Here is a 20,744-nt window from a genome sequence, read left to right on the forward strand (position 1 = left end):
AGGGCACTCCCTTTAGGCATCCAGCTCTCAGCAGCACCACTCTTAGGTGGATGCCAACGTCACACTCCCTCCTGACCAGGGATTTTAAGTCTACACAGCTGCCTGTCTTGCACTCTGTTATCCTCAACAAGCCAGTCTTCCTGAAAAGGCCAGCACCTGCACTTTGCTTTCCCTCCCAGGGCAATGGCCAGTGTGTCACCCGCAGTTACAAGTTACCACACAACTCCTTCTAAGCAAGCACATTTATTATGAAGGTAAAAGCATCATAGAGAAAGCATATAAAAGATAATAAAGAACCTACACACATGCTAGAACCTTAACAGAGGTCACCCACCAGCTCCAACCTGGGGTTATGGTAGATTTTAGTCCCTCAAAACCCAGAACTGGGTTTTCCCGATAGTTACCAATTCATCCATCTTAAATCCAGAACCAGATCAAAGACTGGGCAGATCCAGCCATTTCTTTATACAGCTCAGGCCTTTGACCTTGGTTTTCTCTAACAGGTAATCAGCAGACAATGACTCTCTCCACAGAGCATAGCTTCAAACACCTGGGTTTTTGCATAACTGGAGTTGGGGAATTTGCATTCACCTTTCCCCAGAGATTCCCCAGGAAATCCACTTAATACTTATTGTCCCAAAAGTCCACAATTGTCAGTCCTGTTTTCAGTATAGTCTTTGGAACTTAATACAATAAGGTCTTGCAAGGATATTGCAGGAAACTGCCATATCTGTCAGAGTACCAATTCTGCTGGCTCATTGTTTTCATTCAGCTATCTGCCTTGCTCTACCTGATGCAAAACGTAGCAAATAATTCTGAAGCATCCATTTTAAGAGCACAAAGGGGGAATCTCTATGTAAACACCCAGGTCTTCATAGCAAAGATGGAGCTAGACTGAAAATGAAAGATTCTGGTTTCAGAGAAAATTAGCCATCTGATGGCTTTGCTAATCATTATTCTTGAATGCAAGTTAGCGATGAGCCCTTGTCAAAAGGAAACAACAACAACAAACAAACAAAAAAACCCACAACCCAACAACATGACTCAGAAGGCTGAAAGAGCCAAATAATTTTTCAGGTTCAGAAAGATCAATAAGGAAAGTTCCATTAGAACTATGTGCCTCTTATGCATTTCTCATTACTGCTAATACTAATAAATGAAGCAGTGCTTTTAAATGCTGTAGCAGAGGGAATGCTTAAGTTATAAACAACACTATCACAAACGTTAAGTCTTAGGCAAGACTCAGCTAAGAGCATGTAAGCCCTGGATGGCTGGTTTCATTCGTGTCATCATGAATAGAAGCAGATGTTTTAGCCCGTGTCAAAAGGCTGGCAGTTGGAGAAAGCATGTAGCCTTGTCAAGTGCGACTGGTGAGCAAACCTTCCAAACCATGGAAGATTTCAAAAGTTATGTCACAGCGCTTCTTGATATGATACAATTATTTCTTCAATGACCCATTTGTTTTCAGACTGGGTGAAGGTTGGCTGGCTTTGACCATTCTGAACACATGTGGCCCCTCTGGGTGAGGTTGCTTCCTGATGAGTTTCTCTGAAATTTCTATCAATGGCTCCACCTGCAGAATCTTTCTGTGGGAGATGGATGTGCTCAGCTTGTCACAGGAAGCCCTGGGCCCTGTCTTAGGCCCGATGCAGGAAAGACTTTAGCCCATATTTAACTTTATGTACCTGCTTAAATCCCATTGGTTTCAAGGTGCTAAATTAAGCATGTGCTTAGGTACTTTCCTGAATTGAGGTGTTAGGGCAAAAGGAGGTAACAAATGCTGGGCTTCCTTATTCTCTTCCAGCAGCTTTAAGCATTTTTTTTTATTACTTGGTGTGAATTCTAGTGCCAGTGAAAGGCTTTTGACTAACAGCTGTGGAGAATGGAGTCCTCTACTTAACCATAGTATAGATACAGCATAAGCAAGCTTGCCTCCCACCAGACATTTACCCACTTCTAGGGTAGATTTTTTTTTCTCCAAAAATTCATTTCTATGGAAAGGGCCAGGACAGGGCATATTAAGAAGGCTTATTTAGGACTTCAGTAGTCTGTGAGCTCTGTACTGGCCCTCTGAATTTCACCCCCAGTGCATGGGTTTTTTTGAGGACACTGCCAGTTGTGATGGTGATTTTATGTCACACTGATATGGCTTAACCAGGAACTGGGTTGAAACCCCACCGCCTCATCTCACACAGGTTACTGCACGGGCACTATATGAGCATAACTTCCAATCGTTGCCAGCCCGAGCTGGATTAGAACTGGTTATTACTCAATGAACCCACTTAAAAGATGCATCAACATCAGTGGTCAAATCTGAGAGCCTGAAAATACTACTTTTCCTGACATGGAACAACTCTCTGCACCTAATGGTCTAGGCAGTACTCAAGGCCAGTCATTCCTACATTAAAAATGTGGAATTCTATTTATGAACATGCTCATCAACACTGAGACTCACATGCCTGCACCTAGAAATGCATGACTCGGGGCCAGATCCTCAGCTGGTGTAAATCAGTGGCACTCCATTGACTTCAATGGATCTGGCCCTAAAGGTGCCGGGTGGTTTATCCGAAAACACGTCAGACCTCTGTTTGCCTATACAATTTAAAAGTCACCAAATGTAATTTATATTTAGAGCTGTTTTAAAAGCAACTATCCAATATATTGGGATTTTCTTAGCTGCCAGATTTTAAAAGGAGGTCAAGATAGAACTAGGAACCAAAAAAACCCACAGCTTTATGTCAGGAGCATCCTAACATGGCAGAATTTTTCCTGTGAGTGCTAGATCACATTGCCCAAAAAAGCACAGGGCATTTCTTTGAAATACATGTTTGTACATTTAATAGACAATGCTCCACCCTTTTAAGGATAAGTATTTTCTCAGTGACAGAGAAACCACCTGTGCACATTTCTGTTGCTGTCGTGAAGACCTTTTCCAGTTAGTGCCAATCTTTATTAACTAACTTTGCATTGAACTTTGTCGAGCAAGAATCAAGTTAAGCTCAATTCAGCAGAGGCAGCTCCGATTGTTAAGTAAGTTTCTGCTTTGACTCCTTCAGACAGAAAGCAGGGATCTCTGACATTGCTGGATGTAAACAAGCTGGTTGGTGGGAAATTATGGATTACTCCCCTCAACCAAACTCACAGGAAAAGTTTCTGAGAACTAAATTATACTATTCTGTTTCCACTACTGGAATAAACATGGTGATCATGATCTTGCGAGCTGCCTAGTCTCTAGTTTATTATAAAGGAATGGTAGAGGGCCCATTTGAATGTAGAGTACAGATAAAACACGCTAATTAGCAGTCCAGTTTGTACAGCTGCTTCTGAACAAAGACACTGATAAAACAACTACAGAAAGGGAGTGCAGAAAACACCATGGAAAGCAGGCTTAACTTTGCTTTACAACAAGTTGCTTTGCAGTCAAGAAACATCTTTCTTTTTTCGCATCACCAACATGACCTCAACTGTTTAAATGTTTGCATCAGGAAAAATTAGGGTGAGAGCAGATTGTCAACTCCATATGCAGGTAATAACAATCTGAAAGACGACAGAAGTTTAAGGCCTTTGGTAGAGATTTTCAAAGCAGTTTGGGGCTTTGAATTTCAACAGGACGTATGTGTCTAAATCCCCTAGATTTCTTTGAAAACCAAACCAAAACCTCTGTTTTCCTAAATGACTAGCACTGCTCTCAAAGCCAATTTTTAATTTTCCTGCACACAATAGTGTGTGGAATGGGCCAGCATGCTGCCTAACGCTGAGGGCCAGTTTCAGATGTTGCTGGAATCACACCAGCTCACAATGGGGCTCCATTGGGCCCTGAAAGTATTTCTGCGGGGATGCAGTTGCAAATAGCTCAGGGGAAAAACCAACAGCTGGCAACCAGCAATAAATTTTTAACCTCTGACATCAGAAATTGCAGGGTCGGACACAGCAAGCTCCTTTTCTCTGACCTTCTGGAGTCAAATAAATCTTTCAGTCTCTTAGGCACAAGTGAACTTTCTGCTATTTTCAGACTCCTCAGCACCAGGATTCCTTGACTGTAAATACCCTTTGTAGTGGGAGGGTTTTATTACTTGTAATTACTTTGCTTTTTAAGTTTTTAATAAGGGCTTCTCTTCTAACAAGTGTCAGGAGAGCTCTTTTCTCCACCCTTTCTCATGCAGATAGCTTTTAATTTGTTTTTAACTTGTTTGACCAGACTCCAGGATAACGACGACATATTTCTACAGCACCCTTTGTCCCAAACACTTTAGAATCAATGTGTGCAGTATGAGTAGTTAGAGCGGGTATTGGGGGATCAGGACTCCTCAGCTCCATTTCCAGCTCTGCTACTGATTCCCTTTGTGACCTTGGGTGACTCACTGAATAGTTCTATGTTTCAGTTTCCCACTTTATAAACTGGAGATAACAATGGAACCAACCCCACCAGGGATTTAATTAGGATTAATTGATTCATCTTTGAGGTCCTCTTTTACTTATTTTAGCACAAAGTGTGTCCAATAGTTTCTGTGCTTTTACCAAGAACTCCCTTACACACATGGGAACTTAAATTACCATGTGTGCCCAACAAGGGTTTACAGGTAAAACACCTGGAAAACAGCCCAGTGGGGATTTCAATCACTGAACCATCTGGGGGTGCTTAGTTCACAAGTTTTATTCTGGGCTAATCACTGATAAAAATAATTGCAGCAAGTAACCCTTCTGCAGTCAAGACAAGTGTTCTGTGGAAAGACCTCCAAGTGGCTGAGGTCCAAATGTGCACCCAGTTCCTCTGTCCGTGATATTATAAACAAAATATTAAGAGAGTCTTGTTTTATTTTTAATACTCCTATCAACTTGATTCTTTGAAACCAGCCCAGCTGCCTCATCTCTGGCAGGGGAGAGGAATATTTCAGATTAAATCAGCCACTGGCAAAGGTTTTGTTCCAAACCTTTGCCAAAACTGCCCACAAAAGGCAGAAAAAAGCTACTCTCCCGCTTCTGAAGATTTCATTATCTGTAGCATCACCGAGTGCCCCAAATGTCAAGCTGGTTTAAATGGTGCAAAAAGTACATTTTTCTTAACAGCAACTTGAAGGAACTCCTGTGCTTTCAAAGCAGTGAGCAGGGATGTAGCTGTAAGACTCCCATACAGACAGAGTGACCTGGCCACTTGAGGAATTCAGCTCTAAACCTTATCTTCACTGACAGGCACCTACTCTTGGGTCTCCACAGAAACACTTGATTGCACATTTATCTTATTTATATTGTTGATAGTTGCAAATTACTTCTTATATCTCCTCGCTCTTCCCTCAGCAGAGTGAACATTGCATGTGATCCAGAGGAGAGAGGCTTTTTTCATGGTAATGGAGCGTATCTAGGGACTGGTAAATTAATATTTGTTTCTTATGTCCTCCTGCTGGTTCAGTAAAATACATACAAGTACTCCTCTCAAGATGCATTTAGAGTATCAGCATGTTGTTTGTTTTATAACCCAGGAGAAAGCATAACAATATAGCTTCCCACCAGAGTGCACACAAACCACAGTCCACAAATTGAATAAAAGGAAGCAAACTGATTCTGATTAGGAGGGAGCATTCTCAGAACACAGAGCTTCTGGGTAATTGGAATTGCAGATGCTCAAGTGAATATTAGCACTGCTCATCATCAGACTGACCTTCTCCTGGTTTATCACTTTTCAGAATAAGTGGTGCCCTGATGCATGCAATATCTTGGGCAATGGCCTTGTTAAATTTCTATCTATTGGTCCATTTCACCCTTCCACCCACATGGCCCTTGTCACCATAGTATTTGAACTAAATAGGGTCAGGGTTGGTCAACACTTGGAGTGGAGACTTCAAAGGATGGTGACTTGGAATGGTGTAGGAGGTGGCACTGGTGACTCAGTAGAGACTGAATCAGGATCACTGATTATACTCAAGCAATAAAAACAGTCATTGGGTTCCAACTGAGACTCAATCTCCCCTCCAGAATCAAGAAGGAGGAGGAGAAGGAAGGCAACTATTCATGCCTCCATTATTTAACCCCCTCTCACTCCTCTGCAAGCTTGGAGTTCTGCAAATCACAGGGGCCAGTGCTAATTAACAAAAAAAGTCCATATGTTACCCACCATGCTGAGTCTAATTTTGTCTCTTTCCCAAGTCATTAGCAGGCTGCACAAGGCTCCCAAAGCAGATTTGTTTGTTGTGGCTTTAGAGGAGGCCTCAAAGAAAGATGTACCTGAGAGAGGTTCTGTCGTTGCTTAGCGTCTAAAAAGTTCAAGAGGAATCCCAGCTCCCTGTGGCCTTTCTCAGCTAAAGAGCTCAAGGAGTGAGCAGCCGGCAGCAAGTTTCTCCTCTTCAGTTGCAGCACAGCAAGTCGAGCGTTGGCAGATTTGTCGGCTATAGCCTGGCCAAATGACTCCTGAAGGTGTAGAAGGGCATCCTCATACCTCCCTGTTGGTCAATACCAATAAAGTCACTAAATATCATAAACCCAATCCAGAAAGATACATCAAGGAAATCTACAATGTGTTACAGCCAAATCACTCTATTGTTCTAAGATGGCACTGAACGTATTCATTTTCACCTTCTACTTGCAAATAATCAACTTTTAGACTATGGCAACAGATGTTAAGCATTTGGAGTTGTTTTGTAAGTTAATTGGTTACTATGGAACAACTAACTGAGAATCTGTAACCACATCTGATTGACTTGGGTCTTCTAAACATTTCCTTTGTTTTCATCAGTATAAAAAAATGTGACTTTCTCAACCAGTTCACTGTGACTCACTATGATCTGACTATGATCATGCCAGCTCTAACCTGTTAAGTTAAGTTTTGGGACTGAAAGGGACCAGGTCTCATCTATGTTCAGCGCTGAGCACCACACTGGCACTAGTCAGATGCTACATAATCCCTCCTTTTGGTGCAGAACTCAACTCAGCTTTAACTATGGAGCTGCCACTGGCCCCTCCATAAGAGTAAATACCAGTGAGCCTGTTCAGTAATTAGGTTGGGAGGTCCCAAAAGAAGGGCCCTATCTGAAGTGTAGCTGGTGATGGCTTCTGGGTCAGCACTGGTGATGACCTTGCATGGTGATAATAGGCCCCGTTCCCATTCCAACACTCTCTTAGAAGAGACATAACACTGAGGTCATGACCACTGAAGATTTCATAGCCTTTTCCCAAGAGGTGGGGTGTTAGTCTCAATGTCCAGTCCCATTCTAGTTTGAGTTATCACCTTCTGCCTCCTTACATTCACCTGCTGTTCCAGGGTGATGAAAAATTCTGACATTTCTCTTCTAAATGGTTGTATAGTGTGGCTGCCTAACACTTGCTGTCTTCTATCCCCCAGGAATCTCAACATTCCCCACAGTAGGCAAAGTGAGTCCTGCATGCAGCGTATGTAAAGTACTTTGGGGATACACAGGGCTGCATAGTATCATGGTATCAATAACCGAACTCTTACAGTTAAAATGACGTACTGTACAGGAGGAAAAGAACTTACCACCTGCAATTAAGATGTCTGTATATATGATGTGACATCTTGCTTCCTTGCTGTTAATTTTAATTAAAGATCCACCAATCACAATGAGATCCTTGAGTGTCTCTTCCTTTGGAAGGTCCTTATCGGCAACAAGTTCGGTTAACACAGTCCTGCAGTGGTCAAGTAGCCACTGAGTGATGAGCACTTGGGCTTCATGCTTTAAGGATAGGATCTCTGGGATTACCACTGCTGCATCCTCTTTGAGGGCTGAAGTCAAATCTTGCACTGCCTCCTACATGGAAAACAAGAGCTAATAATAATAAGCAAATAAATAAATAAATAAATAAATAATATAATATAATAATATAATAATGTATTAATAATTTGCCACTCTCTAGTGACTTCTATTCCCAAATCTGACACTTGTGCACTGTGGGATCTTGGGCAAGCTGCTTAGCCTTATTGGGCCTCAATTTCCCCATCTGCAATACTGGGATCATACTATTATTAACCTCACGGAGGGTTCTCAGATTTGATGAACTACTGATAGGGTGTGTGCATGTGAAAGAACCAGTTAAAATACCTCACCACGGCGTTCAATTCCATTCAATGGGTCAGCGCATTGATCCAATGGCAGTCAAGCCCACCAGCTTTAAAGGTCTTCTTCACCTTGCTCACACTTTGGGTAGACAAGGAGAGAGGAGGAAATACAGCATAACTGTGCGAGTCAGATGGGGTGTCTGATGACCCAGGATTCATTAGAATTCCAGTCCTGGTAGATTCTCTCTCTCTGTGTCTCCCAAATCTCCGTATGAGTCCAACCAGACACCCCCCACCACCACCGCTAGGAGAGATATAGTAGAGGACAAAGGGAATGAGCAGCAAGGAGCTTATTCCTCTGGTAGGCTGGAATGGATTGTCCCTCCACCACGCAGTCCATTAGAAAAACACTGTTTGAAAAGTTTTAATTAGATTGAACAAGACCATTACAAGTCACTTTTATTCTCCCTTAAATTTTTTTTCCAAAGCCAAAATGGTATTTAATTACAGCTTTTTAAATTAGTTTGTAAACCAAAGAAACAAATGCCTTCCATTTCAATCAACCATTCAATATGTAATATGACTGGCAAAATTAAAGCCTATTGCTTACTGTGATGTGCCTGCTATCTTGAAAAGCAGGCAAGCAAGCAATCATGGGACTATCATTAGGCAACCACTGGGGGCCTCTTATTTGGAATATTTTGCATTTAAAGGCCAATTAATAACAACATTTTCTATATCAATTCTGTTTAACATTCATAAAGAGGTTTTTTGAAATTACCTTCATAACGGTCTCCTTTGATAGGGTCTGGGAGGGAGTATTTCTCCTATCACCTGTACGTTGTCCTTAACACATTCATGGAATCTGTCTGTAAACGTAACCTAGCTCTGTTAGTCCCAGAACAGAGAATATCTGGAGTGCTTCATAACAGTACTGGTCCATCCATTGAGTGGTGGGAATGTTGCATGGTGATTCATGCAAGGGACTTGAGAGCTAAGACATTTGGGTTCAAGTTTTGGCCATCACTCACTATCTAACATTGTTATCAAGTCATTTATTTGCTCTGTGCCTCAGTTTATCCCTTTTGGTATACCAGTAATATCTGTCTACCCCAGAGGGTTGTTCTGAGGCTTACTAATGGTTTGTCTACACTGAAATAAAAAAACCTATGGCTCCGAGTCTCACACCTCAGGTCAGCTGACTTGGACTTGTGGGGCTCGGGCTACAGGGCTATCCAATTGCAGTGCAGATGCTCAGGCTGGAGCCTGGGCTCTGAGACCCTCCTCCCTTGCAGGGTCTCAGAACCTGGGCTCCAGCCCAAGTCCAAACATCTACAATTTTATAGCCCTGCAGCTGAAGCCCCGTGAGCCTAAGTGAGCTGATCTGGGCCAGCCATGACAGTGCCGCGGGTCTTTTAACTCAATGTAGACATGCCTTTAATGTTTGCTAAGGGCTCTAAGAATGCAAAGTATTGCTGCCTCTTCTTCTGCCTCAGGAACTGACTGTGATCAGAGTCTGAGGCAGACAGCAAACTCAATTGCTGCTGACCCAGCTCCCTCTCCAAGATCCTCTTCTGCAGAACCTTGACTGATTAAAAACTAACAGCAACATAGCATGTCTTCCCAAAACTGACCATTTGCTCGCATGCTAAGAAAAAGAATTCGGAAGACCATGTGTAAGCACCATCTTGTGATGCCTGTCATGATGGTATTATTCCTGCCACAAGTGGAGCTAGTGCACTCTCCAGCTTTAACTAGATTCCTGATCTCCATGGCAATTGCACTTACAAGCACTGCTGCACAAAATGTGCCTGTCCTTATCTGTGGTGGTTAATGTAGGAAGGCTGGGAACGATGCAGAAAGGGCAGTTCCATTTGGCAAGCTTAGCCACTTGCCCTACATTCTCTAGCACATTTTATTGAATAATTTCTGTGTAGTGTGTTCATATCTGGCATATGGGCTCATACTCAGAGCCTGGGAGAATCTTATACAGTATGGGTGAAACTCATTCTTGGATGGCTAGCACAAGACCTACACATCAGTTCAATTAATTAATTAAGTGGGGCACAGGTCTTGCATAGGGCATCTGCACAGGAGTGACTTTTACCCTTTGAAATTTTCCTCGGTGCCTATCATTTTGCAAAGCTTTGCAAGCAGATGCTAAATCTGCTTTCACTGGCCTCAGCAGGTAAATAATGCTAGGCAAACTGTTCTCTATGGCTGCAGGGTTCCCCTCTTATGAAACTGCTTGCGGGCTCAGAGCCTTAAAGTGTGGGCTCCTCAAGTGTGAGGCTTTTCCCCTTATCTGGCACAGAATATACACTCCTAGCTTTAATAATTGTAATAATATTTCTTGCCTAAATTGGAGATGAAATCCACTTGTTCCTCTGCCCCCTAACGTCCAAACAAGTGTTTTGCAAATTGGGTTTTAAAGGAGTTACAATGGTGCAGTGAAAATACCCATTTGCTGTTTTATACTCTGAACATTTGGGAAATGGCAGGCTTTTAAAAGCAGTTGAGATGACCACCCAATGGGCAATGAAACATCTTGCCGAAATTGAAATCAGACCTTCCAAAGACCTTGAAGGGGAAAGCAGACAGCACATGGAGAATTGGAACAGATGAAGCTCAAAGCAGTACTGCTAGCTAGACAGCAAGTCCAGGGATTTGTTTCTGAAACTTTCTTATCTTAATGACATCTTTTATTTTTTTCTCTTTCCTCTGTCTCAAGTCCTTAACAAAATCAGTACATGCTGCATCAGGTCCGAGCTTTTATCCAGCAAAGGATCAGATTAGGCAGCTGGTTTCTATTATTTTCCTCAAGCTTTCTTTTACATGGACAAACACATTCACTGTAACAAGCAAACAGCAATTCAGATTGCTGGATGTCTATCTCTGTACAGCTACAATTAGTATGGAAAGGGAGCATGATCTAGTGGTTTGAGCATGAGACTGAAAGTCAGGTGTTCTGGCATGGAGTCTCTTCCCCACTCTGCTGCTGACTTACTTTGTGACCCTTGTGCATATCACTTAACTTCTCTGCAAGCTGGTTTCCCTATTTGTAAAATGGGGATGATAAATACAGCCCTACCTCATGAAGGGAATTGTGAGGGTTGATTAATTAACCTCTGCAGAACACCTTGAGCTCCTGGGATTAAATGCTTTATAAATGCCAAGATTCATTACTATTTAATAGGGGTACTGGAGTGGGTCATGATAGAATTTCTAACTTAGGCTGGGACATAATCTGGCCCTATCACAGCCATGCAGGAGAGTAAGGGGGAGTAAAATACCTCCCCCATTGGCCTCCCTAGAAAGCCATGCTAGCACTCACAATATCATGGCTGGGCCATAGGGATGAGGAGATAAAGGAGGGGCTGCCTGGAACTGTCTCTGAGCAGGTAGATGGGGAGAGGATGAAGGTAGTTGGAATGTTAGTTCCTTTGCCTCCATGTACCAGGCAATGGAACTGGCTGGGCGTGGTGAGGAAGTCAGCTGCACCAGTAAAGTGGTGGTGCAAATGATTTCCCTGTGCGAGAAAAAGAGCATCAGGGAAGGAGCTGAGACTGAGTCACGTTTACTTCCCAGATCTCCTGCTGGGGTGCTGCAGATGTGCACGGCCCATTGCCCAAAGCGTTCAGCAAATGTGCAATCTCACCCTTCATAGCTACAGACTCCTGGGGTTAAAGGGACACAGCTGTAACAAAAATGCTAATGACATGACTTTAAAATTTCTCACTAATAACCCCTTAGATTACTAACCCTAAAAGAGTGGTCAGATTCTAACTGACATCATTGTTTAACACCCAATTCTACAGAACTTACTGATGTGCCTAGTTCTATTAACTTCTCAGCCTAGAAGGATGCTTCTGAATATAAATCACAAGAAATAAGCTTCATAAAGAGTCAGTAAATATTCATTTAAGGGCTGCAAGTCTGTTTAGTTCCTATTTGCATTTCATTCCTGTTGCACAATTAAATTAAGATGACTCAGTTTCATATTTGTTTATAAGATTCTAGTCAGTTTCACTTTCTAGTTCTGGCACTCTGAGGGTGGTGCAATTTTTGGTCTGCAAGCTTACAAGAGAATGTGTAATCTATTAAATTATTTTCATTGACTTTTTTTTTTAAACAAAACATTCCGGTTGGCACTTTATTCAAAAAAACCACTTACATTTTATTGAAATTTTTGAGTAAGACTGAAAAAGGTATAGTCACAAGCCATCAACAGTGACAATATTTTTAAAATATTCATCTGGAAGAAGGGCCAGTTATTACAAATGAGCATCTTTCTTCCAATGGGGAAAAACAAAACAAATCAAAGAGACAGTTCTTGACTTGATCTGAATGCTTTGGATAAAAAGCAGGAGGGTCTGTCTATATGAAAGTCTATGATGTTGGTCCAAGTATCTGTTTTTTACTTGTTTACTCCCATCAGTTTAATGAACAAACCATAGATCATGCAGCTTCAAGCACCTCCTCATCTCATTCTATTAGCGTCTCTGCATAAGACACTGATCAGCTTCCATTTTTCCAGGAAGTGGCCCTGATCCTATAATGAATCCCATCTCCTGGGCTTCCTGTAACGTCCTTAACCACATCATAATGGTGGAGTTCCCTTGGACAGTTGAAATACTGCTATGGGTCCAGGCTGTAATAATTTGTATCTTGAACTCATATCTTTCATTGTTAATACTCAGAAAAGAAGTGCAGATGTCTCCCAAAACACAGTGAATGGATTTTCCGTAAATTGAATCACAGAGATATATTGCATTTTGTTAGCAATTTGTCTCCAATAGCTGGCACTTGCTCAACGTATGGGCATGGTGTCTTGCCTGAGCATATTCCCTTCAAGGAAAATTTGCATCAATGCTGTTATAGCTGGACCAAGCAGGGAAGGAGACCGACACAGACACAAAGAGAGCTAAGAGAAACACAACTGCCCACTGTCCTCCTTTATTGTTCTGACTTCAAAACACAGTTGCCAACTTTCATGCAAAAAATTAGCACCCCAACTTTCACAATAAGCCAAAAATCAAGCTAATGCCATTTCAAAACAAGGTCAAAACAAGCCAATCCCTAAGAACCCCAACACTCTATGTGACTAGACCCCCTGACATGCAGTCAAGGACTGTGGTGGGCCTGCAGTGCACCCCTGACTCTCTCCCCCCCCTTGCCCCTGCTTACCCCTTGCCCCCACTTGCCCCCCTTGCCCCTGCTTGCTGGGGCCAATTAAAAAAAGAAGAAGCAACAAGCAACAAGCTACTAGCCAACAAGCAACTCACAAGCCAATTAAGCCAAAAACAAGCCCAATTTCTGTGTTTTTTCCGCGGGTTTGGCATGTCTGCTGCAAAACTGACACCAACACAAAAATGAGGCTGTACACTCGGGGGAGAAGGGAGGTGCTCAAACATTTAAAGGGACAGGACATCAGAAATGGGAGCTAAGTTTTGGAAAGTCGTATCTGACCAAAATAGCTGAATGATTAGTATAGATGAAGAGGGGTGGCACAAGGTCACGTAAATCCAGCATCAGTCCTCAGAATAGGACTGAAAAAAGGAGACATAAGTGGTGCAGTGCCCTTGTTCTCACACCCTCGGCATAGGGGTGAGTTCACCCCACCAAAAGAAATTACTAAAGCAAATTCCACTGTAATTATTGCTCCAGTTCTTCAGAATTAAAAAACAAACAAACAAACAAAAACCCTTTCAAATATTATGCAGAGCTAATAGTACTGATATCAACCAGTGTGGAACTACCCAGCCACAGATTTACATGGATCTCCTCAAACCTAGACATCCTCCCCGCAGGGACCTTACCCTTTGTTGTCATCTTTTTAACATCATTCCTGGAGTAACCATCTCCTCCAAGCAATAGCTCCCTGGATCACAGTACAGTATCTGAAAATCAGTGCCGGTAGATGCCATACAGCTATTTGTACCACTAATGGGTAACATGCTGACAGGGACACTCTGCACCAAGATGGTGGCCTTTTCTGTTCTATATTTTGGAAGGTGATTTATTGGGTGAAATACCTGGCCTAAAAATCAGTGTTTGGACACAAATGCCACTTGTACTTAAAATGAGACATTGCAGCCTGCTCGTAAGTGTTAAGAATGTTTGGTATGTTAGTTCTCAACTCTGTGAAAACACAAACATCTCTGAGCATATGAAATGTGGCAGAAGGAGGGTCACTAGATCAGCTTAGGCCAGCGTCTTGTTTTAATAACACAGGGGCTATTGGCTAAAAAGGGATTTTAAGATTGTCAGGAGAAATCACATCTCTGCAATGTAAACCATCTAGGCTTCGCTGCTTCTGGTTACAACTTGTTTGCAAAGTCAAAGGATATTAAACCTGCTTCTAATGAATGTGCATGCAATGTTCCTGATGTTCATACACTTGGGAAAGGTTTTCGCATGGATTGATAACTGCTGTCCAAGCCAAAATAAACATGAACACTGTGGATCATTTTCAGGGGGCCTTATATCATTTTTTCACCTTTTACAAGATTTTGCTCTGAAGTCAGACAGGTGGTTCTGCTGCACAATACCCATGACTAGGGTGTTGGTTACTTATTTGCAGAAAGGCAACATGATTACAAAAAGGAGAATTGTTAAAGATTAGAAGCAGACAACAGAGAAATCACAAAAGAGTCAGGAAATCTGGGTTCTATTTCCAGCTCTCCCATTGACTTGCTGCGCCACTTTAGGTGAATTAGTCAACATCTGTACCGTGCTTCAGACATTGCAGGTGGAGTTTCAAAAGCATTTATCATTGATCAAACTCCACTCCCACTGAAGTCAACTCCCATTGACCTCAGTGGGAGCAGAGTTAGGCCAAGGCTGAGTGCTTTTTGGAAAAATGCCACTCCTAAGGCACTATACAAATGCTAGATACTACTAAATATAGTGGGGAGGGGCAAGCATATTTACTTTTTACCTCTCACGCATATGTTGCCTGCTGAATTTTGAATACTCCAACCCCTGAGTTGGAATGTCTTTGATGGAGACATTCATATAACTTATACAGCTACTGGAGGTGAGCAAATTTACAAATGTACCCCTGAATCTGAAATTGCCAAATTCCATCCGAATAGCCAGACATTGGCTCAGCTCTAGATATGACCTGGGGCAAGTCACTTAGCCTCTCTGTGCTTCGTTTTAGAGATTCAGAAAAAATATGGCAGGTTTCAGAGTAGCAGCCGTGTTAGTCTGTATTCACAAAAAGAAAAGGAGTACTTGTGGCACCTTAGAGACTAACAAATTTATTAGAGCATAAGCTTTCGTGAGCTACAGCTCACTTCATGCATCCGATGAAGTGAGCTGTAGCTCACGAAAGCTTATGCTCTAATAAATTTGTTAGTCTCTAAGGTGCCACAAGTACTCCTTTTCTTTTTGAGAAAAAATATGTTAATACTAATACTTGCCTAATTATTATTGTTATTATTAGAATTGCAGGATTACCTAGGGACCCCAATCATAAACCAGGACTCTATCATGCTAAGCGTGGTACAAAAAGACAATCACTATCTGCAAGAGTTTACAGTCTAAGCAAGGTCCTCACTAGGGTGTTGTGAAGCATTCTATAGAAAACATTGATGGAGTCAAACCAAGACCCCAGATCCAAATTTTCCTGGGAGGGAATTCATTAAGGATCCCATTTAAAGCCTACTGAAATCAAAGGAAAGACTCCCATGGGCTTTGGACTACACCCTCAATACTTCATTACCAATACCTTGCTCAGCTCTAGTCAGACCCGTCAGAGGGGTTTAGATGAACTGAGTATTTACCCATGTGGAGGAAGGATCTTGGTCCATTCCCTAGTGAACAGGTGTCCATATCATAGCTGGCTCCCTTCAGGGCCAAGAATTGAATAGGCCATGGAGCCAGAGCTATCTTTGCACCACAAGAAGTGGTTTTTCGCAACTGAAGGCTAAGGAACACTGGTTAGGCAATATGTAGGGGGCTTACATGGATGCTGTCTAGGCCAATGCTGACCTGTGGCAAATCAAGGATTTTAGTGTCTAGCACACTCAGTCTGGCACTATTCAGCTAAGCACAAAACTTGACATAAAGCCTGCGCTTTGTTTGACTACATACATGGCAGAACATGGCTAGAAGTTCTGCAAGTTTTTCACCGGCAGAGAGAGTTGCTGTTTCATCAGTGAGAGATGCTCTATGGATGTTCTATCACGTCTCTGAGTTTCCTCTCTGGCATTTCATTCTGCAACCTACAGGAAGGACTTTGTGGGACAGTTGTGTGAGAACGACACCATACTCAGCATGAAGGAAGCAGCACAAGAGCGCATGCTTAGCACAACCGAATGCCCGCACTGAGCAAAGCTCACCTTGTGCAGAGGGTCAGCACAATGTCTGTGAGAACCACTCCACTCCTTAAACTGGCACTTGAATGAACCTTACGTGGGGTCTGAACCTGGCATGATTACGCTGATGTGTGGAATTGGTAGAAAAAAAGGCTTCTCAATGCCCTATCCTATACAAATAATCGCTTTCCATTCCCAAAACCCAGGATGTGCCCTATACCATGCTAACCACTTCTTTTGGCTGGATGTCTAAAGGAGTGATCTACCAACATCCTGACAGGGTTTGAGACTCAGATCAGAGTGCAGAGCGTTGCTCAGGTATAATAACATTCTTGATAAAGTGCTTCCCTGGCTGTGAGAGTCTGTGCACTGGAAAAGCAGTCACAGCATTCCACCAGCCAATAAAAACATGATAAAATGCTGGAAGAAAATGAGGCAACTCCTTCATTGCAGAGAGTGAGGGAGAAGGGCTCTGTGGATGCCAAAATAATTGGATAAATAGACAGAGAAAAATATTCCTGGTGGAAGCAGGAAAACACATTTAGACCTTATAGTTCTAAGCACATAATTGAGAAGGAGTTGCTGTCATGAAACAGTTTCTGTTCTGTTCCTCTGGTACAAATCCAGAGTTAAGCCACTCAGGCCAATGGAATTACTCTGGATTTACAGAGGAGTAAATGAGTGCAGAATTTGGCTCAATAGGTGTAAATTGACATAGCTCCAATGAATTCAATGGAGTTGTGCCAGTTTACAAAAGCCAAGGACCTGGCCCAGTACCTCCAATATTGTTAAGTTCAATGGTGCTTTGAGATCTACTGATGGAAAGTGCTATATAACAGCCGGGTGTTATTATTATTATTATTATTAATAATAATACTGGCCCTGCAAGAGGCAGATGACGCAGGCAAAATCCAGGGTGACCAGACAGCAAATGTGAAAAATAGGGACAGGGGGTTGTGGGGTAATAGGAGCCTATATAAGAAAAAGACCCAAAAATCAGGACTGTCCCTATAAAATCGGGGCATCTGATCACCATACAAAAGTCTGACGTGCCACTTAACTTGAGGATAATGAATGAAGCCCTGCAATTTTTGAAGCGTGACCTACCAGAAATCATATGTGGATGTGCTGTGTGGATGCAGCAGTGTTAGACATATTATGGTTTGGCATCAAGTGCTGCTATCCTCTTTTTGCACTGGAACAGACAATGTAGCAGCAAATGTAAGAGGAGCTTTTTTGTAGCCTTGCATATGATTGCATGGTAGTGACGCAAATGAGGATGTGACTACAGGTTCTCCTTCCTCTCCTCTAGACACAGGCAATTGAGTTCTTAATAGAGGGGGAGGGATAGACGTGCACACAGGAAGAGCAGAATACCACTTTGAGCCATGGCTTTGATCTTGCATCACATACTGCCTGAGAGCGGCATGTTTCTGCTTTGGAGCCTAGGCAGTGAATGATTGGGGCAACAAATCTACAGAAGTACCGTGAGCCACATCGGATCAGGCCTTTTGCATGCAGCAGAGCCCACATATTTTACCATTTACAATACATTTTTAGATCTTAAAATAATAATTCAGTTTCTTGGCTGTGCTAACTGAAGCCCACACATACACAGTATGGCGATGCTCTGGCCCCCTATAGACACTGGGCCACATATAGAGGTGAATGAGCCTGCTATGATTTTTGTGCTAATGTATCTGCCTCTTCCTTCAAGCCCCATTGCTAACAACCCATCCAGGACATTGAGTAATACAGTGATTCTCACCTAGGAGTATGTGCACCCTTGGGGGTATGCAGAGGTCTTCCAGGGGGTACAGCCACTCATTTAGATGTTTGCCTAGTGTTACAACAGACTACATAAAAAGCACCAGCAAGGTCAGTACAAACTAAAATTTCATACAGACAATGACTTGTTTATACGGTTCTATATACTGTACACTAAAATGTAAGTACAATATTTATATTCCAATGATTTATTTTCTAATATGGTAAAAATTAGAAAGTAAGTAATTTTTCAGTAACAGTGTGGCTGTGAAACTTTTGTATTTTTATGTCTGATTTTGTAAGCAAGTAGGTTTTAAGTGAGATATAACTTGGGGGTAGCAAGACAAATCAGACTCCTGAAAGGGGTACAGTAGTCTGGAAAGATTGAGAGCCACTGGTGTAATATATACACAGATTTAGGCCCACACATCAATGTATATAGGGCCCAACCTTCACCCCACTTGAATTCGATGGCAGATTTCCCATTGATTTCAGTGGGGGCATGGTCAGACACATGGAGCCTGAGATAGTTCTTGTAAATATTTTATATTTACTGGGCAACACGTGACATGAATCCAACACAGCAACAATACCTTCTGCTGGTTCAGGGCAAGGTAAATGAATCCTCTTCCGCTCAGGGCCTGTACATTTCTAGGGTCCTCCTTCAGGATGGCATTAAAATCAAAAATCGCGGTTTTCCTCTGGCCAAGGTGTCCATAACATCGGGCCCTGGTGAGAAGGGACTCTTCAGCATAGCCACCTGGTCAAGAGAGAAATGTGCAAATCAAACAGAAAGGATGCTACAGACTTCTAGTATATGTCTCAAACTGGAACTGTGGGTGAAATCACACCCCAGACAGCGTGCTCTGCTCCACAAAAGCCCTATTTAGAGGACTTAGGTGGTATGTGGACCTTTTGCACTCTTGTGTAGCAGGACATAATGCTTGTCAGCTACTCACCTCTGAGGCTAGGGTAGAATAGCAGGAGACTGAGTTGGGGCTCGGTCCCCAGTGGTTGGAAAGCTGGGGGAAAATATTTAAGCAGAATGGTGATGAAGAAACCTATCCAAAAAATGCAAAATTCACCCTGGTGCACAAGAACCTAAACACTCCTTTCAAGTCCTCAGGATCTAATCCTATTTCACACTGAACTCAATAGGAATTTTGCTGTTTGATTCAGTGAGACCAGTATCCAGCTCTTAGCAGAGTGTTTAGTGGTTCAACAGGGCCTTTCATCTGCACTAGGGGAATTAAATGGGACTTAAGTGGTGCATAGGGTTGTGCTGGCTCCCCGCACAGAGGTGACTTTCATCCTTAAAGACTAAATCTGTGAGGGGCACTAAAGCGATTATTTTGTACATGAAGCCCAGCAACATTATGGCTCCAATGTTCAGACTCACATGCAGGGGTTAATTTGCACTCAACTGTCACATACTGATGCTGCAATCAGTATTTGCATCCTGTATTTCCTTGCACCTTATCATGTTGCTAAGTCTAGTTCTGCCCTCCTTATGCTGAGTGGCGTCTGACTCTGCGACTAATACCATGGACTCAATAGGATGGCTCCAAGTGAGCAGAGACTGCCCCTTAGGAAACTGAGACTTTATTCTTCACTTTCCCAATGATTGTTGCTCTTTGGAGTTTTTATCAAGTAACTGTCCAAGGTCTCTTGGATGTCTCCTCTGAAAGCATAATTGGTTCTTAATGCCTATTTGAATAGTATAATTTGTTTTGATAATCCCCCACCCCAACAACCTGATATGTCTGAAAAATGAAGGAAGGAAAATGGTAACTTCACAAGTGAAATTTCTAAAATGATTCCTCCCCAATGGACTTATTCCTGATCTCCCTCCCATATTGCTGAACTTGCTACAGTTACAATAACTGCAGGGGACTTGAAACCTTGAAAACATCTGGGGCAGGAACTGCCCCAGCATGGAGAGACACAGCTGTTTAGTTTCTGTCAGCTGCAGCATTTTGAATCAGCTGTTCGCTGCACCCCTGCCATCCCTGCTGCACACAGATAACACATGATGCAGCCAGTTACACGGAAAAGCAATCACGTCTCTTGTGAGCTGGGCTATTTGCATTTTCAGTCTCTCCAACCTTCCATATGGAAATGGTCCTTGTCACTGAGGATGAAAAGCCACTATCAATAGTGTAAAAAGAAAAGGAGTACCGGTGGCACCTTAGAGACTAACAAATTTATTAGAGCATAAGCTTTCGTGAGCTACAGCTCACTTCATCGGATGCATTTGGTGGTTTTTTTTTTCCACCAAATGCATCCGATGAAGTGAGCTGTAGCTCACGAAAGCTTATGCTCTAATAAATTTGTTAGTCTCTAAGGTGCCACCGGTACTCCTTTTCTTTTTGCGAATACAGACTAACACGGCTGCTACTCTGAAACCTATCAATAGTGTGGGCTAGATTGTGACTTGGACTTACATATCAGTGACGTGGGTTAGAAGTTCCCTTACTTGCGGAAGCTACCTGTACCTAGGGCAGTAGATAGAAGGGGAGTGGCTGGGATGGGTCGGAAATGGGCAGAGCTGGCTGGCACAGAGAGGTGGTATAGGCCAGCCATAAATTACTACCCCCTGGAAGCAGCAAGGATGCAGGCAGAGAATCGAGACTCAGTTGGGGATGTGA

The 20,744-nt window shown here is 42.6% G+C and overlaps 1 protein-coding gene across 1 annotated transcript in view; it reads right to left on the bottom strand.

Moving 5' to 3' along the window:
- TTC34 (tetratricopeptide repeat domain 34) overlaps positions 1 to 20,744 on the bottom strand; it is a 42,932-nt gene that overhangs the window by 5,290 nt on the left and 16,898 nt on the right. The window contains exons 5-7 of the mRNA XM_038376918.2: positions 18,690 to 18,856; positions 7,487 to 7,757; positions 6,220 to 6,434 (exon numbers count right to left, since the gene is read on the bottom strand). Of these exons, the coding sequence (XP_038232846.1) occupies positions 6,220 to 6,434; positions 7,487 to 7,757; positions 18,690 to 18,856 (653 nt within the window). The remainder of the gene's footprint in view (positions 1 to 6,219; positions 6,435 to 7,486; positions 7,758 to 18,689; positions 18,857 to 20,744) is intronic.

Source organism: Dermochelys coriacea, chromosome 18, assembly GCF_009764565.3.
Source record: "Dermochelys coriacea isolate rDerCor1 chromosome 18, rDerCor1.pri.v4, whole genome shotgun sequence".
Lineage (NCBI taxonomy): Eukaryota > Metazoa > Chordata > Testudines > Dermochelyidae > Dermochelys > Dermochelys coriacea.